This window comes from Ursus americanus, chromosome 22 (genome assembly GCF_024610735.1).
Source record: "Ursus americanus isolate L20-20 chromosome 22, mUrsAme1.1.p, whole genome shotgun sequence".
Classification (NCBI taxonomy): Eukaryota; Metazoa; Chordata; class Mammalia; order Carnivora; family Ursidae; genus Ursus; species Ursus americanus.
This window is the reverse complement of record NC_142148.1, coordinates 28,124,770-28,142,954: the sequence shown is the minus strand read 5'-3', so window position 1 is coordinate 28,142,954 and position 18,185 is coordinate 28,124,770. Positions and strand designations below refer to the sequence as shown.

At 51.7% G+C, this 18,185-nt stretch overlaps 1 protein-coding gene across 1 annotated transcript in view; it reads right to left on the bottom strand.

Annotated features, from left to right (window-relative positions):
- TGM3 (transglutaminase 3) overlaps positions 1 to 18,185 on the bottom strand; it is a 39,018-nt gene that overhangs the window by 605 nt on the left and 20,228 nt on the right. Inside the window, exons 9-13 of the mRNA XM_045810741.2 lie at positions 13,194 to 13,297; positions 10,756 to 11,001; positions 7,180 to 7,488; positions 4,695 to 4,852; positions 341 to 474 (exon numbers count right to left, since the gene is read on the bottom strand). Coding sequence (XP_045666697.2) covers positions 341 to 474; positions 4,695 to 4,852; positions 7,180 to 7,488; positions 10,756 to 11,001; positions 13,194 to 13,297 — 951 coding nt within the window. The remainder of the gene's footprint in view (positions 1 to 340; positions 475 to 4,694; positions 4,853 to 7,179; positions 7,489 to 10,755; positions 11,002 to 13,193; positions 13,298 to 18,185) is intronic.

The following is an 18,185-nucleotide window of genomic DNA, read 5'->3' as shown; positions in this document are numbered from 1 at the left end:
GGCGCCCCGGACCTCAGGCAAGTCGGGCTGTCTGTGGCCCTCCAGTCCTGTGCTGGTGAGGTGGCTCCCTCTGGCTGCCTCCCTGGGTCACGGGCCCCCGAGAACCCTGGCGTCCCTCAGCAGGGGACGGAGGGAGTTCTGTGATCTCCCCCACACGCTAAGGCCCGAGGACCAGCTCCGAGCTCTGGTGATCTTGACTTCCTGGGAGTTCAAGTCTGGCAAACCCCCCAACCAGAGGCGAATGTGCACCCCCACAAGCAGGTTCTCCCGGGGGCCATGGAGAGGCCCCCTCGGGCCCCCTCCCGCCATCCCACACTGGCCCCTCAGGCCCGGGACTCACTCAATCCGGAGGCTGCCCAGCAGCAGGCCGCTGCCCTCCACCATCAGCACGCAGTCTTTCACCGGCTCGTCCAGTGGGTTCGAGAAGAGCATCTGGACGTTCACGGGCTTCTGCACCTGGGCCTGGTCCAGCACCTACGGGGAGACAGGTTGACCGGGTCAGGGCCTGGCTGCTGAGTTCCCCTGCCGCTCAGTGAGAGCCCACTGGGCTGGGCGGGCAACTTGGGGATGGGGAGACAGCCATGCAGGGGTTCCCGGGAAACTGCCGTCACACGCATGCTTTGGACGGGACGCCCAGGCTCGGAGGGAGAGGCGGCACATCGTAGGGGCTGAGAGCACTGTAGCTTCCCCATGCCGGGCTCACGGGCCCCTCTTCCTGGTCATCCTGGGAAGGGCAGCCCCGCTTCCCAGGATGGCCGAGCTCCTGGTGGGCTGCTCAGAGGGCGGGGGGCTATTTCATCCTGAACTTAGCGACAGTACTTTCCTTGAGGCTCTGACTTACCGGTCCTGCTTCTTCCCTTCTAGTCTGGAAGCACTCTCCCTGGGAGGCCCAAGCCTGCTCAGACAGCCCCCCAACACCCCTTCCTCTCCACAGCCCACAGCACTGGGTCCCCACCTCAACTCAGGCCACTCTCCTCTGATGACACCCCAGTCTATCGACGCCCTTTGAAACTTCTGGAGCCCAAAGCTTCCCTGCTCCTGCAGGGCTCCTGCACCCCACTGTCCTTGGTCAGAGGCTGGAGAAGCCTCGGTTTCCTGTCAGAAAAGCCACCTGGACTATTTGTTTGCTGTTGAAGAGAGAGCTGGGCTTCTGCCGAGAAACAGCCGTGACTGAGCAGACCACGTCATCGCTCTGGGCCTCAACTCCCTCATCTGAGAAAGGGGGGGATCGTCCCTCCCCGCCTTGCACGGAAGGAACCAAATGAGATCGTGGATGCAGAAGAAAACGTCTGGGAAATAGAACCCGAAACGGTGTGGCTGCTGGATTTCTTTTCTCCTTCTTTGGAGAATCACCTGCTGCTGGTGTGGTTTTTCTTTTCTTGCCGCTCATGCGCACGGCCACCGTTTGGCGGCCATGAAGCTTCGGTTCAGATCAGTTCAACAACCAAGGGCTCTCTGGTTCCAGAAACTTCGCTCTTCTTACCAGGCCCTGGAATGTCTACCGATACTTGGTGCATACCATGATCTCCACCGTAATTCTTCCCACGGAACCCCCTCGCGGCTGTGACGCGATGTGAAGTGGGAAGCATAGTTTTACGCCATTGAGCCACAACAAGGCTACGTAAACAGGGCCGTAGTTTTCACATCGATATTCAGTTTGACATCTTCATGTAGTTGCTCTTCTTCCATCATTGCTGCTTCCCACCCTGGCCCACTGACCCCAATCTGTATATGCAGCTGAAAGAGAGGGTAAGAGCCACCAGGACTGTATGTCTGATCATCAGTGGTTCATGGGCCAATGGAAAGGACGTCACCCTTCGGAACAAAGTTCAGATTTCATGGTCCGATTCCACAATGGAACATCCTCAATGCCTGCTGCCAATAGTGTCACATAAGATCACGGGATTTCACCCCAATGATTATCTTGTCATACAGATTACCCTCGTGAGTTTAAAAATCTGTGCCCTGCTCCCAGGAAGCTATGCATTGATTCTTTCATCCAGACAAGAATGTGTGGATCCTCTGAAGGCTGAAGAAAAGGTGAGGTTGTGCTGGGAGGAAATTCACACAAAGGTGTCCAAAAGAAGAATGATCAGATGCCTTTTTTTTTAGAGGGTGGGGGAGGGGCCAAGGGTGAGGGAGAGAGAGCGTCATAAGCAGGTTCCACGGCCAGCATGGGGCCCAATATCACAGCCCCGAGATCATGATCTGAGCTGAAATCAAAAGTCAGGTGCTCAACCGACTGAGCCACCCAGGGGCCCTCAGATGCCTTTTTATTTTTTTTTTAAGATTTTCTTTATTTATATGACAGAGAGAGAGACAGCCAGTGAGAGAGGGAACACAAGCAAGGGGAGTGGGAGAGGAAGAAGCAGGCTCATAGCGGAGCAGGGAGCCCGATGTGGGGCTCGACCCCAGGACTCTGGGATCACGCCCTGAGCCGAAGGCAGATGCCTAACGACTGAGCCACCCAGGCGCCCCTCAGATGCCTTTTTAAACGATTAAGTAAGAAAGTTCTTGGTGGCACGTTTTCAGCCTGTTTATATTCCGATTTCCTTTCTAAAGATATGATAGTCTCTTTAAAGACAGAGCTGACTTGATATGGAAATCCGAAAGATGTAGAGCAGAAATGCTGAATAAAAGATAAAGCTATAAGAATGTTTGAGGATAAAGGACTGTAATGGGAAAAAAAAAAAACCCTACTTTCCTTTAAGCACTGATCATTTTAACACGGAATGTTTTCCTAGCTGAACTGGCTGCTACCCGGTGTCACCTCCCAGCCAGAGCGGGGGCATCAGCCCTCGGCTGTCCATCATGTCTGCAGGGACCAGCCGCAGTTCTTGGAAATGTCTTGGGAAGCAGGAGAGGCTTCGGCACACAGAGGACAAGCACGGACTGACAGTGAAGACTGGTGGGTGGGGCAGAATGCACGAGCTCTCGGCTCCAGTTATGATCATTTTATAAATTCTGATTAGCTTCTAAGATATTGTACCAGGGATGGCAGTGATGGGCCCAGAGCAGGGCCAGCGCCTCTCCTGGTGGAGCTGACAGTCTGGTAGGAGACCGAGACGAAACAAGTGCACGAGTAAAGGTATGACTTCAACTTGAACAAATGCCACAGAGTGAGAGGACAGAAGACTCTCAAGGGCGTGGAGCTGGAGACCACGCCTAATTTGGAGGGGCAGGGAGGGGGCACGTAAGGGAAAGGCTTCTCTGAGGACAGGACACCTGCAAGGGAAGTATTTTATTATCCCCATAACAGCGTAGGGGCACCTGAGACACAGAGATCAAGGTTTACTCAGTGTGGCTGTTGATTCACGGGGGTGATTCAACGGCTAAACTCCTGACCCTCTCTGCTTTCCCCCAGACTGCCAGTCCGGTCACTGGCTCCCCCTCTGAGGTGGGGGACCGATCCCCATTCTGAAGCACAGTCCAGACCAACCAGGACAGAGAAAGAACTCAGTCCCCGGCTGGCTGCCTGGGAGCGCGTGCCCTTGGTCTCTGCCCTCTGAGGTCAGGGATCCCTGCAGCTAGGGTGTAGCTCAGGGAGGGGTGGGACCAGGGCGGCCCCAATGATCTGGCTTCTCTAGAAATCTGGGGCTTGGAATGCTGGTGGCATTGTGATGGGACAGAAAAAGCAAGCATTGTCTAGGCAGCTGGGGCGGACAGTAAAGACAGCAGATGTGGGTGGACCCGACCCATGAGGCTCTCCCTGGGACCTCACAGGAAGATTCATCTCCTCTGCCAGCACCTCGGCCCTCCAATCGCTGCTCTCTGGCTCTGGGCTGGGGGAAGTAAGGGTGGGTAGGTCCCAGGTAGGCTGGACAGGAAGGGACGGGCTTGGAGTCCGCACAAGTACTGGCCTGGTTCTGAGGAAGGAACAGAGTGGTCCCAGGGGTCTCAGTACACCTGCAAGCCCCGCCTTTCCTCCCATTCCCCCAGCCCCCCGCCACACTTGGGCTCCTGGGAAGGACCCTGGGAGGCTGGGAGCAAGTCACAGCCAAAAGCAAGACCTAAAAGTAGAGACAGAGACATCCTCATCCTCAACCAAGATGCTGTTGCTGGCTGTGATCACACCCAGACACCTGGAAGGGGCCCTGGGCTGGGAGTCCCAGGGCCTGAGGTCCAGCCCTGGCTCTGGCAGCGACGGCAGTTCCCTTCTCCTCTCTGGGCCTCAGTTTACTCATGTGTGAAGTGGCGGGTATGGGAGCACGAGAGCAGGCTCCTAAGAGTCCATGATTCTGCAACCCTGTGTTCTTGAATGTGGAGAGATGCAAGAGAACGGTGCCCAATTCTGATGCGCTCCACCAACATGGCGGGAGCGGGGCTGTGGGCTCCCCACGGGCAGGACCCTCCCCTTGTGACTCTTCTTGCTTCCTGCGCCTGGCAGAGCCCAGAACACAGCAGGTGCTCAGAGCTGAGCGGGCAAGGGAGCCGAGGAGTCCCTCCAGCGGCTTCTCAGCTGATGCCCCCAGTGCATTTGGGCCCAGAACCAAAGAAGCCTGTGGGCAGGTGTGCCATTTACCACAAGGAACAAGGACGTGGGCTGAGCGGGAACTCTGGCCAACCCATGTGGCAGAGGCTGGACCCGAGCCCTGTTCCTTGCCCCTCTCAGCAGGGAAGGAGTTTCCCTGTGGCTCGGGGGGATGCCAGCAGGGCCGGGCTGGCCGAGGAGGCACCCCTTCAGCCCCCTTTACCTCCAGGGTCAGGTTGGGGTTGTCCAGGATGATGTCCCTTTCTACCAACACCTCGGCCTCGTCAGACACCTGGCACACAGCCGTGGTCCGGATCATGTTATCGGCCTTCAGGTACTTCTCATACTGAGCGTATGTGATCTTCACAGGGTGCTGTATTTCTGGAAGGAGAAGCCAGGGACGGCAGAGTGAGAGGGAGTGGGGTTGACTTCTGGAACCTTCAGAGCTGGGGCCAGGCCAAGGCAGCTTGACTGAGCCTAGTTCCCTGCCCGGCTCTGTGGGAAACCCGCCTCCGTTCTGTGCAACATCCAGAGCAGGGGCCGGGGAGGCACGGGGCCTCTGGCTGGCTGGGCAGCTTCCCAGGAGAATGGGCTGGTAGGGACTGAAGCTTCCTCCCATCCTGGAAAATGTCAGAGGGCGGGAGAGAATACAAATGCTAACCGATTTCCTAAGGACGACGACAAAGAGTGATGAGGAAGGGAAGCCAGGGATTGGCTCCCTACGGCTCAGGATCCTCCCAGGCCAACTAAGAGCCTGGGATTCTGTTGTGACATCGCCCTGAGCCACCTCCCCACCTCTGGTCTCGCCTGCTTCCCAGTCACCCCCACACACCCGGCCGAAGCGGCTTCAGAAGGCTGCCGCCCACCCCAACATCACGCTCCTCTTCCCTGCCCTTCAGAAATTCTCCATGGAATGAAACATGAGAGACTATGGACTATGAGAAACAAACTGAGGGCTACAGAGGGGAGGGGGGTGGGGGAATGGGATAGACCAGTGATGGGTAGTAAGGAGGGCACGTATTGCATGGTGCACTGGGTGTTATACACAACTAATGAATCATCGAGCCTTACATCGGAAACCGGGGATGTACTGTATGGTGACTAACATAATATAATAAAAAATCATTAAAAAAAATAAAAAAAATTAAAATCTATATCTATATCTAAAAAAAAAAAAAAAAAAAAAAAAAAAGAAATTCTCCATGGCTCCTTACTGCCTCAGAAATGAAGTTCAGACCCCTGAATCAGGCCCTGCGTCCCTGAACCCTAACTCCCCTCTCCCTTGACAGAGTCCTCCATGTTTCCCATCGGTCCTTTGACAACACAGGCATGTGGTCACCTCCGTGCTGGGACACGCATGGTTTCCTCAAGTGGAAATGCCTTCCCCGGCCTCTGTCCCTTTACCTGCGCCTCCCAGGCCTCAGGGCCCCTCTCCCTCCTCTGCGGTCCAGCTCACTCCCATGTCTCTCTCGGTGGTCATGCTGGGTGGCTGGGGGAGCCCCGGCCCCCATGGGCTCATATGCTCTTTGAGGAGGAAGCTACCTTTGCTGCTCGCACTGGGGGAACGAGCCCGGCCAGCCCTGAATGGGCAGATGAACGTGCAGAATGGTTGAATTTTTTTTCTTTTTTTTTTTTAACCCATTTTCCTCATGTGAACTATTTTTGGCCTGTAAGAATCACTCTTCCCTTGGGCTTTGAAGGTAGCTAGCAGCCCGGCAGTTGCTTCTGGCGTGGGGAAGATTTCTGCTCAAATTCCGCCAGAAGCCCGGTTGCTAGGGATGCTGCCTTCTGACAGGTGTGAAACATCTCAGTTTCCCTACAGACAGAGCTCTTTCAAGATGGGCTGTGTAATTAATCAGTTTTTATTTATGTGAAGCAAATAGCCACCCCACCCTTGTTAATCCGCTTTGTAAGGCTCAACTTTTCATAACAGCTTGGAGGATTTTGCCAATGTGGGCACACCTGCACGCGAACCCTCCCAGAGCGCCAGCCTTCCACTGCTTCTCCTCGCTCCCTTCCCAGCGGCCGTGAGTCTCTGTTCCTCCCAGATTCTCAGGCATCACTGCCCTCGGGAATCAGGAGACTCTCCACCTGGCAGCCGTGTGGGGAGGAACATCGGACAAGAGTTTAAGACCCTGCTGTACATTGCAGCCCTTCTGGGTGGGGGGGTCAAACCTGAAAAGTGATTCACTGTGGGGTGGGGGTGGCAGGTGGGAGGGGTAGCAGAAATAGCATCTAGAAGATGAGGGAGGTGGGCCTGGATTTAGCATTAGGAACCCCAGGACCAACACCACGCGATCGCCACTTACTAGCTGTGACACTTCATCTCGTAATCAAGTCACAATCTCTCCAAGCCTCAGTTTGTGCCTCTGTAAAAGGTGATACTGAAATCTGCCCTTTTTAGAAGGTCAAACGAGAGAGGGTCTAAGGAAGCACCTGCGTGCTGAGCGAAGTGGTATATACCTCTAAGGGCGATCGCCATGTCCCTCCTTCCTCCCCCTGGTGTGGAAGGATGCTGGTCGGTGCCACCCTGATTTGCACTGTTGCCCACGACAACTTCCAAAGCTTCAAAGTCCATGGCTTAACCACAGCGGCCACGTGTGGCTCCTCTCTTAGCTGAATCCGTTCCAACAGGAACTCTCCAACCCCAAAAGAACATCAGCCACCTTGCATTGGTGGCATCCCCCACAAACCACAGGACAAGTTACCTTCTTTGGGATCCAGGGATATTGTGATGGAGTCCTTCCACACCTCGTGTACCAGCGTGCCGTTGTAGACGATGGTCCAGGCGGTCATGTTCACAGTAACTGTCTTCATGTCACTCGTCAGGTTTTTGAGCAAGAGGGCCATGTTGACTTCTTTGCCCACCTCCAATAGGCCAGTGACCTTGAACTTCCCCGAGATGCTGGGCTCCCTTCCCTCTCCTGCCAGGTGTCTTGCAGACGTGGCGCCAAAGGCCGCGTGGGGTTTAAGTTTCCCCAAAGCCTTTTGAAACACTTGTCTCTCCTGGCTGGAACCTGTGTGGTGGGAAAAGAGGGAAGCATCTCAGGGAGGGGGTGGCAGCCTGGCACTCGTTGGCTTTGCAACGATTCTGATCCAAGCAAGTGTCCTCGCCCTCTGGGTCTCTCCATTTCATTCTCCTTAACGCGAGGCTCACTGCCCAGCTGGTCCGTGCGGGTTCCCAGTCAGCTCTGCATTTCCAAACGAGCTGCAGGGAAAGCTTTATTAGCACCTGTACAAAATGACCGTATGGCCTGATAGTTGGTTCAGGCTAATTAAGTTAGATTTCTTCTTTCTTTTCTTCGTTTTATGTATTTCTTTATTTTTGGAGAAAAGGTCCCTGTGAGAACAAACAGCTCCTTTAAACATAAGCAACAAAAACTGAGTCGAAAAAAGGTTGGAATGCGTTCATAAGCAAAAAAGCAAAACAAAAAAAAAGTTATGATTTAGAATTGGCTTCGTTAAATTTTTTTTTTTTCCCAAACCGCTTTTCCATGTTATTCTGCGTTATTTCTAAAGGTGCTTCGAGGTCAAAGAGTGGCTCTTCCGCCCTTACCAAAAAAGAACTTCCCATGGTTGGTTTGGTTCCATGTTATGACTGGTTTAAGTTGTTGAGAGACTTCAGGTTTTAAAGACACAAAGGCCAGATTTTCTGACTCTGACTCAGGTTGTGCGTGCTGCGGAATGTGATGGTATAAACGGCCCCCAGAGCGTGGCCATGGTGGACCCTCAAAGTCATGGCTCTTAGGCATTAAGGTGAGTAACCACTTCTAAGCCTCTGGGCCCTGGTGGCCACACGGTTCACATAAGGCCCCCTGCCTTGACCTGAAGACAGATCCACTGTTAGGAGAAGGTGTGTTGACTTTCCAGGAACGTGGGCAGACATACACAGAGAAGAATTACCATGTTTATATCTGCAGACCATACTTAGGGCCCCCACCTTCCCCAACCACTGTGAAATTTTTAAGACACCAGATAACTTATTACAAGCACTTTACAACTTGGTGAGGCCTTTCCCATAAGTTCCATGTCTGCCTGAGACCTCAGAGGCCAACTCATCCAAGCCCATCACGTTAGAAGTAAGATCCTAAGGATGAGAAGTGACTGGTCCAAGCAACTGCTCTAATTTGGGGGTTAGAGGCAGAGAGGGGGCATTCCCCAGGTGTCTACACCCATAGGCCCAGGTTCCCCCCCACAACATCCTACTGAAAAGGAGGCAGGCAGCCAGATTACCCAAGCTGATAGCTCCTGGTGGGCTGGGTTCTTTCTGGTGCCTTCCCATCCTGTGGCGGAGTTGTATGTCCACACCCAGGGCTGATGTCTGTGCAGGGAGCTGAGTCTTCTGTGCCCAGGAGACCTCAAAGCCAGCGTGTTTGCACAACGAGGCTCAGAGCCCAGATACCTATATAGGTCACCTGATGGGCTTACTCAAGACTAAGCTTCCTGCTACTGTTTCCTCCTTTGGTGTTGCCATTGCACAAATGCTTAGCAACCGATTTTATGAGCTTTTCCTCCCTGGGGCCCTCGCAGACAAGCTGGCATCATTAGGTAAGGAGAACGGGGCAACAACAGGCAGGATGACCAGCTCTGCTGTCACGCAGAGAGAGGCTGGGGCATTGCCAAGAGTCCTGCCTGGAGTCACCTCCAACCTGGCCATGGCCTGGCCGCTCTCCGTGGTTTAGGAGGTCTGGCTGGGACAGACAGAGCCCCTGAATATCAAGTTGTGACAGTAAGGGAAGGAACCCCACAGGACATGTAGCCAAGAAAGCGGTGAGCTTCAAAAGGCATCCTGGGAGGTCGTTATCCCAATGATGCTGCAGATGTCCCAGTGGATAAACCGCTACTATTTCAGAAGTCCTCACTCGGGGCTGGGTACCGCACTTGGCACTCCCCGCACACCAGCTCATCTACGTTCTACTGCAGACAGGCATTGCTACTCTCATTTTACAGGTGAGGAAGCAAGGGATCCGAGATCCTAAGACTCCGGCTTGAGGTCTCCTGGAGAGCACTGTAGGACTGGCGTTGACCTCCATCCCCTGATTATTTGTTCCCTGGCCCCTACCCTTGTTTCTTTATTGGGACAGTGTTGAAAATACTTCTCCTTTATCTGTGAGGTTGGGGGGGCGGGGCCCCATCTGCCATGTCCCTCAGGGCCTCCCCAAAGCCGAGCATGGAGCGGGCACTTGGGTGGGTCTCAGTACGTGTGTATTGACCGAGAGAAGGGCTGTCTGACCCTAGCCATGGGAGGGCCTGCAGAGGCAGACTGGGGACCACCCTGAGGCCATCAGTCTCATGACCCTTGGCCCATGCCTCCAAATGTCCACCAGTACCACTACCCGCAGGGGTCATCCACCTGGACCTGGAGTCAGACCCCATCTCCTGAGCTCTTTCTGCAGCTTTTCTCTTTTGTGAACTGTGGCTGACACCAACAGACAGCAGTAGTGAGAGTTTTGGGGTTCACTTTGGGGTGTGCTCTGGGTGCCTTTAGGAGAGCACTTTGCTGGCCCCCTCAGAACCTGTGTTCTGTGAGGATCAACCCAAGTATCTATTTCCAAACATACTAGAAGGAGAGAGGGGACACGTTACCGAGTGACTGGCTTGCTAGAGCCAGTGTTCATTTACTCTTGGCTGTTTCTACAAATGGACGTCACCCTCACACGTGGAACTTTGTCACTCTGGAGGGTCCCCAGCGAGACAGGCTGCTGACTGACAGCAGCTTCCAAACTCGAGTAGCTAATATAATTTGCGGAGCTTTGTAGAAACGAGCCTTCCCCGTGACTCATCTGGGTGCTTCAGGCTTCTTGGGGGGCCTCTGATGCAGGCATAGCATGGGCCCACATCCTCAGGGTCTTCGTCCATTTCTTTGTTCAGATAGTGTTTCCTGCCTGCATTTCTTGGAGGCTAGGAGCGCAGGCTGACCGAGAAATTTCTCCTAGAGCCCTGGGCAGCCTCTCATAAGGGGCTGTGCTTCTCCCTGTGATGTCCAATCACAAGGCTGTCACCCCAGTTGTGGGAAAGGGACACAGCTGGAGAAGAGCTGGGCTGACAGCTGCTGGGCCCCACAGTAAAATTCCACCGGCACCGTACCTGCCTGTGACCGTTCCGTCCCCACCGTATATAGTCTGCCGAGCTGGGGGTCAGGTGCCAGGAAGCAGTCCTACCATTCAGGCAGAACGCACTGAGAACGCAGGAGGACTAAGAGGAATTTCCCCTTCTCCACCCTCAAAGCTGTCTTCCCCACCAGCACGCCCTGGGCGGCACAGCCCCACCAGTGCCCTTCCTACCTTCTGGATACTTGTACTTCTCCGTGATGTCCACGCGAGAGTTGCTGCCCACCGCCTTGGTGCTGATGTACCTTCCAATGCTGTGAGTGTCCGACGCATTCTGCTTCTGGGTGTTGTTGGAGGCATCGTAGATCCAGGTGATGCGGTCGGCGTTTACCTCGGCAAAGACGAAGGGCATGTCGAAGTCCAGGTTCACGTCGCCCTCTCGGACCGCAGCGACGGAAGCGGGGCCACACTGGAACACCCCTGGTGGGGAGGAGCGGAGACTGCGTGCGTACGGAAGCCAGGCGCCACCGCCCACCCCAGGACCCGTCCCCTAGCAGCACCACGCCCCTCCCTCTCCCCCCAGCACGCCTCAGGCCTCGCTGCCTGCCCCCCTCATGTGGCACCCAGCACGGACCGTCCCGGGGTCTTACCCTGCTCAGAGTGCCCTTCTGCAGGACAGACCCTATCCTGCCCTCCGTGGGCACATGGTGGATGCTGACCCCCCGCCCTCGGGCTGTCTCCCTTCTACCTCTTGTGCTCGCGGCTGTCTCTATTCTACCCCCACAAATCATCCTTCCCAGCTCCTCACTCCCTATTCCTGGAAGAATTCCGTAAACCCGGCCCATAGGAGTCTTGCTCCTCTGAGCTCCCAAGCCCTGCCTATCACCTTCCTCTTCCAGCATTTGGCACAGGTAGGTCAGACAGACAGACAGAGATGTGGATAGATATGCAGATGTAGAAATAGATACAGAAGATAGAGTTTCATTCACGAAGTGCCCAGCTGAAAAAAAGCAAGGTGCCGCAGAATAGAGAGAAGGGGATTATTCTATTTGTGTTTACAAGACAAATAGACAAAAAGGACACCTTTGGGGCCCCTGGGTGGCTCAGTGGGTCAAGCATCCAACTCCTGATTTCAGCCCAGGTCATGATCTCGGGGTTGTGAGATTGAGCCTCATGTCAGGCTCTGCGCTGAGCATGGAGCCTGCTTAAGATTCTCCCTCTCCCCTGCTCCCTCTCTCTAAAAACAAAACAAAACAAAACAAACTCCAAAAAAGCAAAACAAAAAAAATACATGTACTTATATGTCTGGAAGAATGACTTTCAACTTTTTTTTTTTAAACCACGATCTCTAGGTCACCGCACATAGATGGTCCTGAGACAAAAGTTTTACAGGACAATACTTGTTCTTACTGTGTCCAATGCACCCTGATATTTTTTTCTTTTCCCAACATTTTTTCCTTTTCTCTCCCCCCACCATTCCATGCCATTCTGCTTCATTTCTTTCTTTTGTTTTTAAAAGATTTATTTTTAAGTAATTTCCACACCCTGTGTGGGGCTCAAACCTACAACCCCGAGATCAAGAGTCACACGCTCCACTGACTGAGCCAGCCGGGCGTCCCCGTTCGACTTCATTTCTTAAAATGATAGCCACAACCCACTAATGTGATTTTATAACCAATTAATGGGTCGCAGTGAAAAGTGTGAAATACAGAGTCCTGGAAAATATCTGGAAGTTTACCCCCCCCCCACCCCAAAACCAGTAATGCTCATTGCTTCTGGTGGAGGGGCTGGGTTAGGGGAGGGAGGTATGACTTCGTTTTTATTGTGGATCCTTTTAGAATGGTTTGGAATTTTTTAAATCATGTGCACATACTTCTTTTATAATTAATTTTTTTAAAAAGTAGGCTCCACACCCAGTGTGGAGCCCAATGCGGGGCTCGAGCTCATGGCCCTGAGATCAAGACCTGAGCTGAAATCAAAAGTCGAACGCTTCCTTGACTAAGCTACTCAGGTGCCCCATAATTTTTTTTTTTTAAGTTTGAGAAAAATAATTCAAAACGAAGGTAGCAAACAAGATATGCCCTGGAGGTTATAAGAGGGTAAAGAAAACTTCCCGGAGAGTCTGGGACCCAAGCTGGGAAAGGAGTGGCCAGAAGTGGGAGCAGAAGCCCTGGGCACAGGGGCAGGGACAGGGCCAGACTGCAAGAAGAGTTTGGCTTGGCAGAGGGATGCTGTGGGTGGGATGGAGGCGCTGGGGTCATCATCACGGAGACCTCCAGCTGAGCTGGGGAACTAAATCCCCAGGCAACGGGGACCAAATGGTTTCCGTGCAGGGAGACAGAGGCATCTAGAGGCAGTGTGGGGAAATCCCCGTTGGCAGAGCTCGGCTTCTTTCCCTTGTTGCCTGGCACGTGCCAGGGCCACCACAGCAGTGACAACAGTCGTGTGGGCGCAGGGAAGCCACTCGTTTGAAAAGCAGCCTGAGCTAGGCAAAATTAGGATGCGAAGCCTACTCTGAAAATAGTTTTGGTTTCATTCCACCGTGCCTTCCAGAGATGGGGAGCCCTCGGTGGCTTTCCTCTGCCGGTGTCCACCACTGTAAAGAATCGATGGCCAGGACAGAGAGCGAAACTCAGAGAAGGGGGTGGCCAGCGGGGCCAGGAGAGGGTTACCTTGGCTCCTCTCCTGGGGGGTGGCGTCCAGAACCTGCCATCCGTTGTACGAAGGGCCCAGGTCAGTCCGCACAAACCAGCCTTCATTCCAGACGTGGAAATTCCTGCAGACAGAACCACAGACTGCGGAGCTTGGCCAGGGCCACCCAGCAGGAGGTGACAAAATACCCCATCTCTGGCCGGACAGTGCCACATCCCCTCCTCACCAAGTAAGTCTACTCTGCCCCAGCTCTTGGGCTAAACCTGGCCGAGCACTGTCTCTCGCAAGTCCTCACAGCACTATGAAACAGTTACCGTTTTTCTGCTGATCTCATAAAAGGGGAAACTGAGGCCCAGAGAAGTTAAGCAGCTTATGATGGCAGAGTCAAAGTTTGGACCCAGGTATGCCTAACCCCCAAACCTGGGTCCTTGACCACGATGTTCTACTGAGGAGCAGAATGGCTCTAGGTGAGAGCCAGCCACCAAGCAGGCAAGCCCACACGGCTTTCTCGTGTGCGTCCTGCTGGGGTACACACCTGTGTCTCCTGTCGGCTGACAACGGATGGGGCTGCAGCGAAAGGGACAGCTCTGGCTAAGAGCCACAGCCTTCCATTAAACTTGCATATGCCAACCAGCGAAACAAACTGTAATTCTCTTTCCTGTATGTAAGCTCATAACAGATGGTCCCTTCTGCAGAGAACAATAAACTCCGAAACAAAACAAAACAAAAAAACAATACAACTACCAAACAGTGAACAAAACAGGACGATTTTGGAAGGGAGTCAGAACGTGGAGGAAGGAGCCAGCATGGGGCGAATTGCACTTTGGGTAACTTGGCCCTAAGGACAGGCCACAGTTGGGGTGAACAGCAGGGCAGTAAAAACTATAGCAGACAACCCACATTTTTTCTGACCTGAGGAGCCAAGAAACAGCCCGGGTCAACCAGGGCCACTGGAGCGTGAGGGGGAAGCTCTGGAAAGGAAGGACTCAGAGAAAGAAGATCCCAGATTAGTTCATAAACTCCGCCTGAGCCTCTGAGGGACTCTGACCATGCGTGTGTGCAGACAAGCAGTCTGGCTGACTGATAAAAAAAAGTGAGCGGAGATTTGAGTTGTTGCCAGCCACACGTGAGACGGGGCTCGCAGTCTGGGTCCACCCCAGAAAGGCTGCTGAACGAAACTAACAGAATCCCGACATACCCGATGCCCAGGATACAGACCCAGATGACTCAACAAAGAAGAACCAGAAAAACGGGATCTATCCTTCAAGGGAAAAGACAATCAACAGAGTAACCTTAAAAGAGTACAGATGCTGGGATTATTGGACAAGGACTTTAAAGCAGCTATTGTAACTCAGCTCAACGAAATAAAAGAAAATAGGGCAACAACAAGGGAAAAGAGAGGAACTCTAAGCAGAGCAAGAGAAAAGATGAAAAAAGAACCAAATGGAAATCTTCAACTAGAAAAAAAAGACCACTATCTTAAATGAAATAATTCAGTGGATGGGCTTAGAATCAAGAGGACAGAGGAAAAGGTCTGTAGGCTTGAAGATAGACCAGTAGAAATTGTCCAAGCTGAAGAAGAAAGAGAAAAATGATTGAAAGAAAAAAATCAGTAAAATAGGGAACAACTTTTGTATAGACAGAGATTTACTGTAATTAATATTATAAAGTATTTACAAATCAGTAAGAACAACACAAAAAAGAACAAGTGAAACACACCAATAAACAACGATGGGCAGGCAGTTTTTATAAGAAATACCAGTGATCACTGAACATACGGAAACAGTTTTAATCCCACTACCACGAAAAGCAAATTAAAGTGACAAAGATACCACTACACTCATAAGATGACAAAGATGAAAGCCCAGGATGATACATGTGATTGTGTGATCCTCATTTCCAGGCATGGGAAGACAGGCACGGTCAGAGCCCACTGGTGGGAGTTGAAATTGGCGTGATATTTATGGAGGGCCATTTGGCAATGGGTATGAAAAACCTTTAAAAACCTACGTACCCACTAAGCCAGTATTTCCACTTCTAGGAATTTCTCCTATAAAATAATCCACATGAGTGGACGCAGGTATACGTGGAAAGATGTTCATGGTAGCATTGTTTGTAATAGCAAAAATAAAGGAGAAAAAATCCATCAGTGGGGAAATCGTCAGGAAACTGTGGCACAGCCTTGCAACAGAGTATCACAGAGCTGGCCGACACAATGAGCAAAATCAATTTCGCACTTACATGGGAAGAGGTCTAGAATATACCAAGTAAGAAATGGTGCAGGGTCCATGATTTTAACCACCAAATGACACTATCTCTCTGAATTTTTATTTATTGACATAGAAAGCTATAAGAAATTATAAAACAGATTGTTTAACTTGATCCTATTTGGGTAATTAAACTTAACACACATACATCTAATGTGTGTGACTATAAACACAATAAAATGTCTGGGAGGATCTATCTCAAAATGTTATTCGTGTTTTCCTTTGGATTGTTACATTATTAATGACTCTTATTTATTTATTGTTAGTATTAGTTTTGAAGATTTACTTATTTGAGAGTGTGCAGGTGAGTGAGTAGGGGGAGGGGCAGAAGAAGAGACTCGAAGCAGACTCCCTGCTGAGCACGGAGCCAACTGTGGGTCTTGATCCCATGACCCGGAGGAGATCACGACCTGATGCTTAACCGACTGCACCACCGAGGCGCCCCTACTTTTTATTATTTTATAATCGGGAAAAATCGTGTTTTCATTGTGCATGTTTGGAAGAGGCTTCCTGCGGGGGCAGATGGGATCTCTGTACAAAGGGGAGTTGTAACCCTACGGCTATTGGAGGAGCTGGAGGTGCCCCGTAAGTCCTTCAGGGAACCAGGGGAGATATCAAAAATCAGCTTCACAGCAAAGCAGAAGGGGACAAGGCCCTAAGAGGTGAAAAGATGATTACGAATAATACCAACCAACGGTATGAATGGAGAAAAAGAACACTCTTACCGCGGCAATGAGACACGGGTCATCACAATCTTTCTGGAAGGCAACAGTCATAGCTGCCCTAAGCCTTTAAAATGCTCATTCCCTTTAACCCAGGACATACCGTTTCTAGGAATCTTTCTTACAGGACTAATCACAGACGTGTGCAGGATTGACATAGAAGAATGCCCATTACTGTGTGATGTGTAACAGCGAAAAGAAAGAAAATAAGTAATTTAGGGAACAATAATAGTGACAGTAGGAAAAGAAATAATGGTTTAGCCATACAAGGGAATACAATGCACTTAAAATCTTATTTTTGATGGTTATTTAACGACATAGGGAAAATGCTCAAAATATAGTGTTTTGGCAAAAACACGTGATTTAAAACTGCAAAGTTGGCTTCCAGGTGTGGGAAAAAGTAGGATGCAGCTATTACATACTCTGTTTTGTACCCATGCCTTGTAAAATGTATAATCCCGATTCCACAAATGACAACAACTGATAGAGAAAAGATTGGCTGGAAAACTATCAAATATTAAAAATATGTGAAAAATAGGATTACAGACCACTTTTACTTCTTTATCCTGAAATTTCCTATAATTGTGGGGGGGAAAAGCCATCATAAAAATGATCCCTAGTGCGGGTGCCTGGGTGGCTCAGTCGGTTAAGCATCAGACTCTTGATTTTGGCTCAGATTTCGGGGTCATGAGATGGAGCCCGATGTCAGGCTCTGCTCTGGGCATGAACCCTGCTTAAGATTCTCTCTCCCTCGCCCTCTGCCCCTCCCCCACAACCCCCCCTGGTGCAAGCTCTCTCTCTTAAAAACTATCCCTAGGAAGACCCACAAAGTGTCTTTTTGAATGGGCCTTCACGATCAGTGAGAATTCGCCCAGGAGAAAGCAGGGAGTGTGGGAAGGTGATCAAGAGACAGGACCGGGATAAGAAAGCAGTTTCTTGTTCCTCTGGTTCCTGGCAGAGAACCCTAGGGGAAGGTTGGTTGATAACAAAACTGGTAAGCAGCTGTGTTTTAATACTTACTTGCAAGGCGGGAATGTAAGATGGAGCAGATAACATCCTGGTCCCCCCCTCCTGTGGAAGCCAGTGCTTTACTCACAGTTATTCGGGATGCATGTGCCTTTCATATGTCCAAGGACGCCGCCATGGACATCCTGCTTGTTTCTGTTTGTGTGCCGTGCTCTCTCCCTCCTCCCACCCTTGGGCTCTCTTTCCGTCTTGAGGGGTTTCAGGAGGAGGAGCTCAAGAAAAAGACGCCTTGAGGCGTTTACTAAAAGATAGGGATTCCTCTATGTCCCTGAACCTAAGTCAATTCTAATGTACTTCTGGAAGTTTATAAGCCACTGCCCTAGAGACCGCCTCCGAGTTGTGCTTACCTTTGAATTCACGGGGTCAGGAGACCCTGTCTAGAAAGTGACCTTCACACCCCTACCCCTTCCCTTCCCCTGGCAAGGCATTTGTCCTTCCAAATGCAATCCAGATGCTACCTCCTCCAAACAGTCTTTTCCTGACGTGCTGGCAGCCTGCCAACCATATGTCTGCACTATCTCTGCATCTTGCACGTAACTCAGTTATTTCGCTTTTTCTCCTCCATAATTGCCTGTCTTCTTATGCAGCTGTGAGCTCCTCTGGCACCATTCCTGCCTCTTCCCCCTCTTGGTGCCTAGTGCCCGGGGCAGGTCTGGCACACGGTACCTACTTAATCATGTTTTCTGGAGCCCGAGCCGCTCTTGGAGCTGGTTGCCTTGCTGCACGTCTGAGCGAGGTACGCTGGGGCGGCTGAGTGTTAGTGGGAGGCTGGGAGCCATGGGGAGATTGCACTGGGAGCCAGGAGCTCAGGCCGAGGTGTGGTTGCCAACAGCTCTTCCCCAGAACTGGGCCGCTCCACCTCCCTGTGACAGGGCAGGGCCATCTCCCCGTGCCTGCCATCTCAGAGCTACAGAAGGTCTCCAAGTAGAGTCAGGTCTGTGACTCTAGAAATTAGGGAATCAAGTCAAACGAATGAAGAAAACAAGCTAGAAATGTC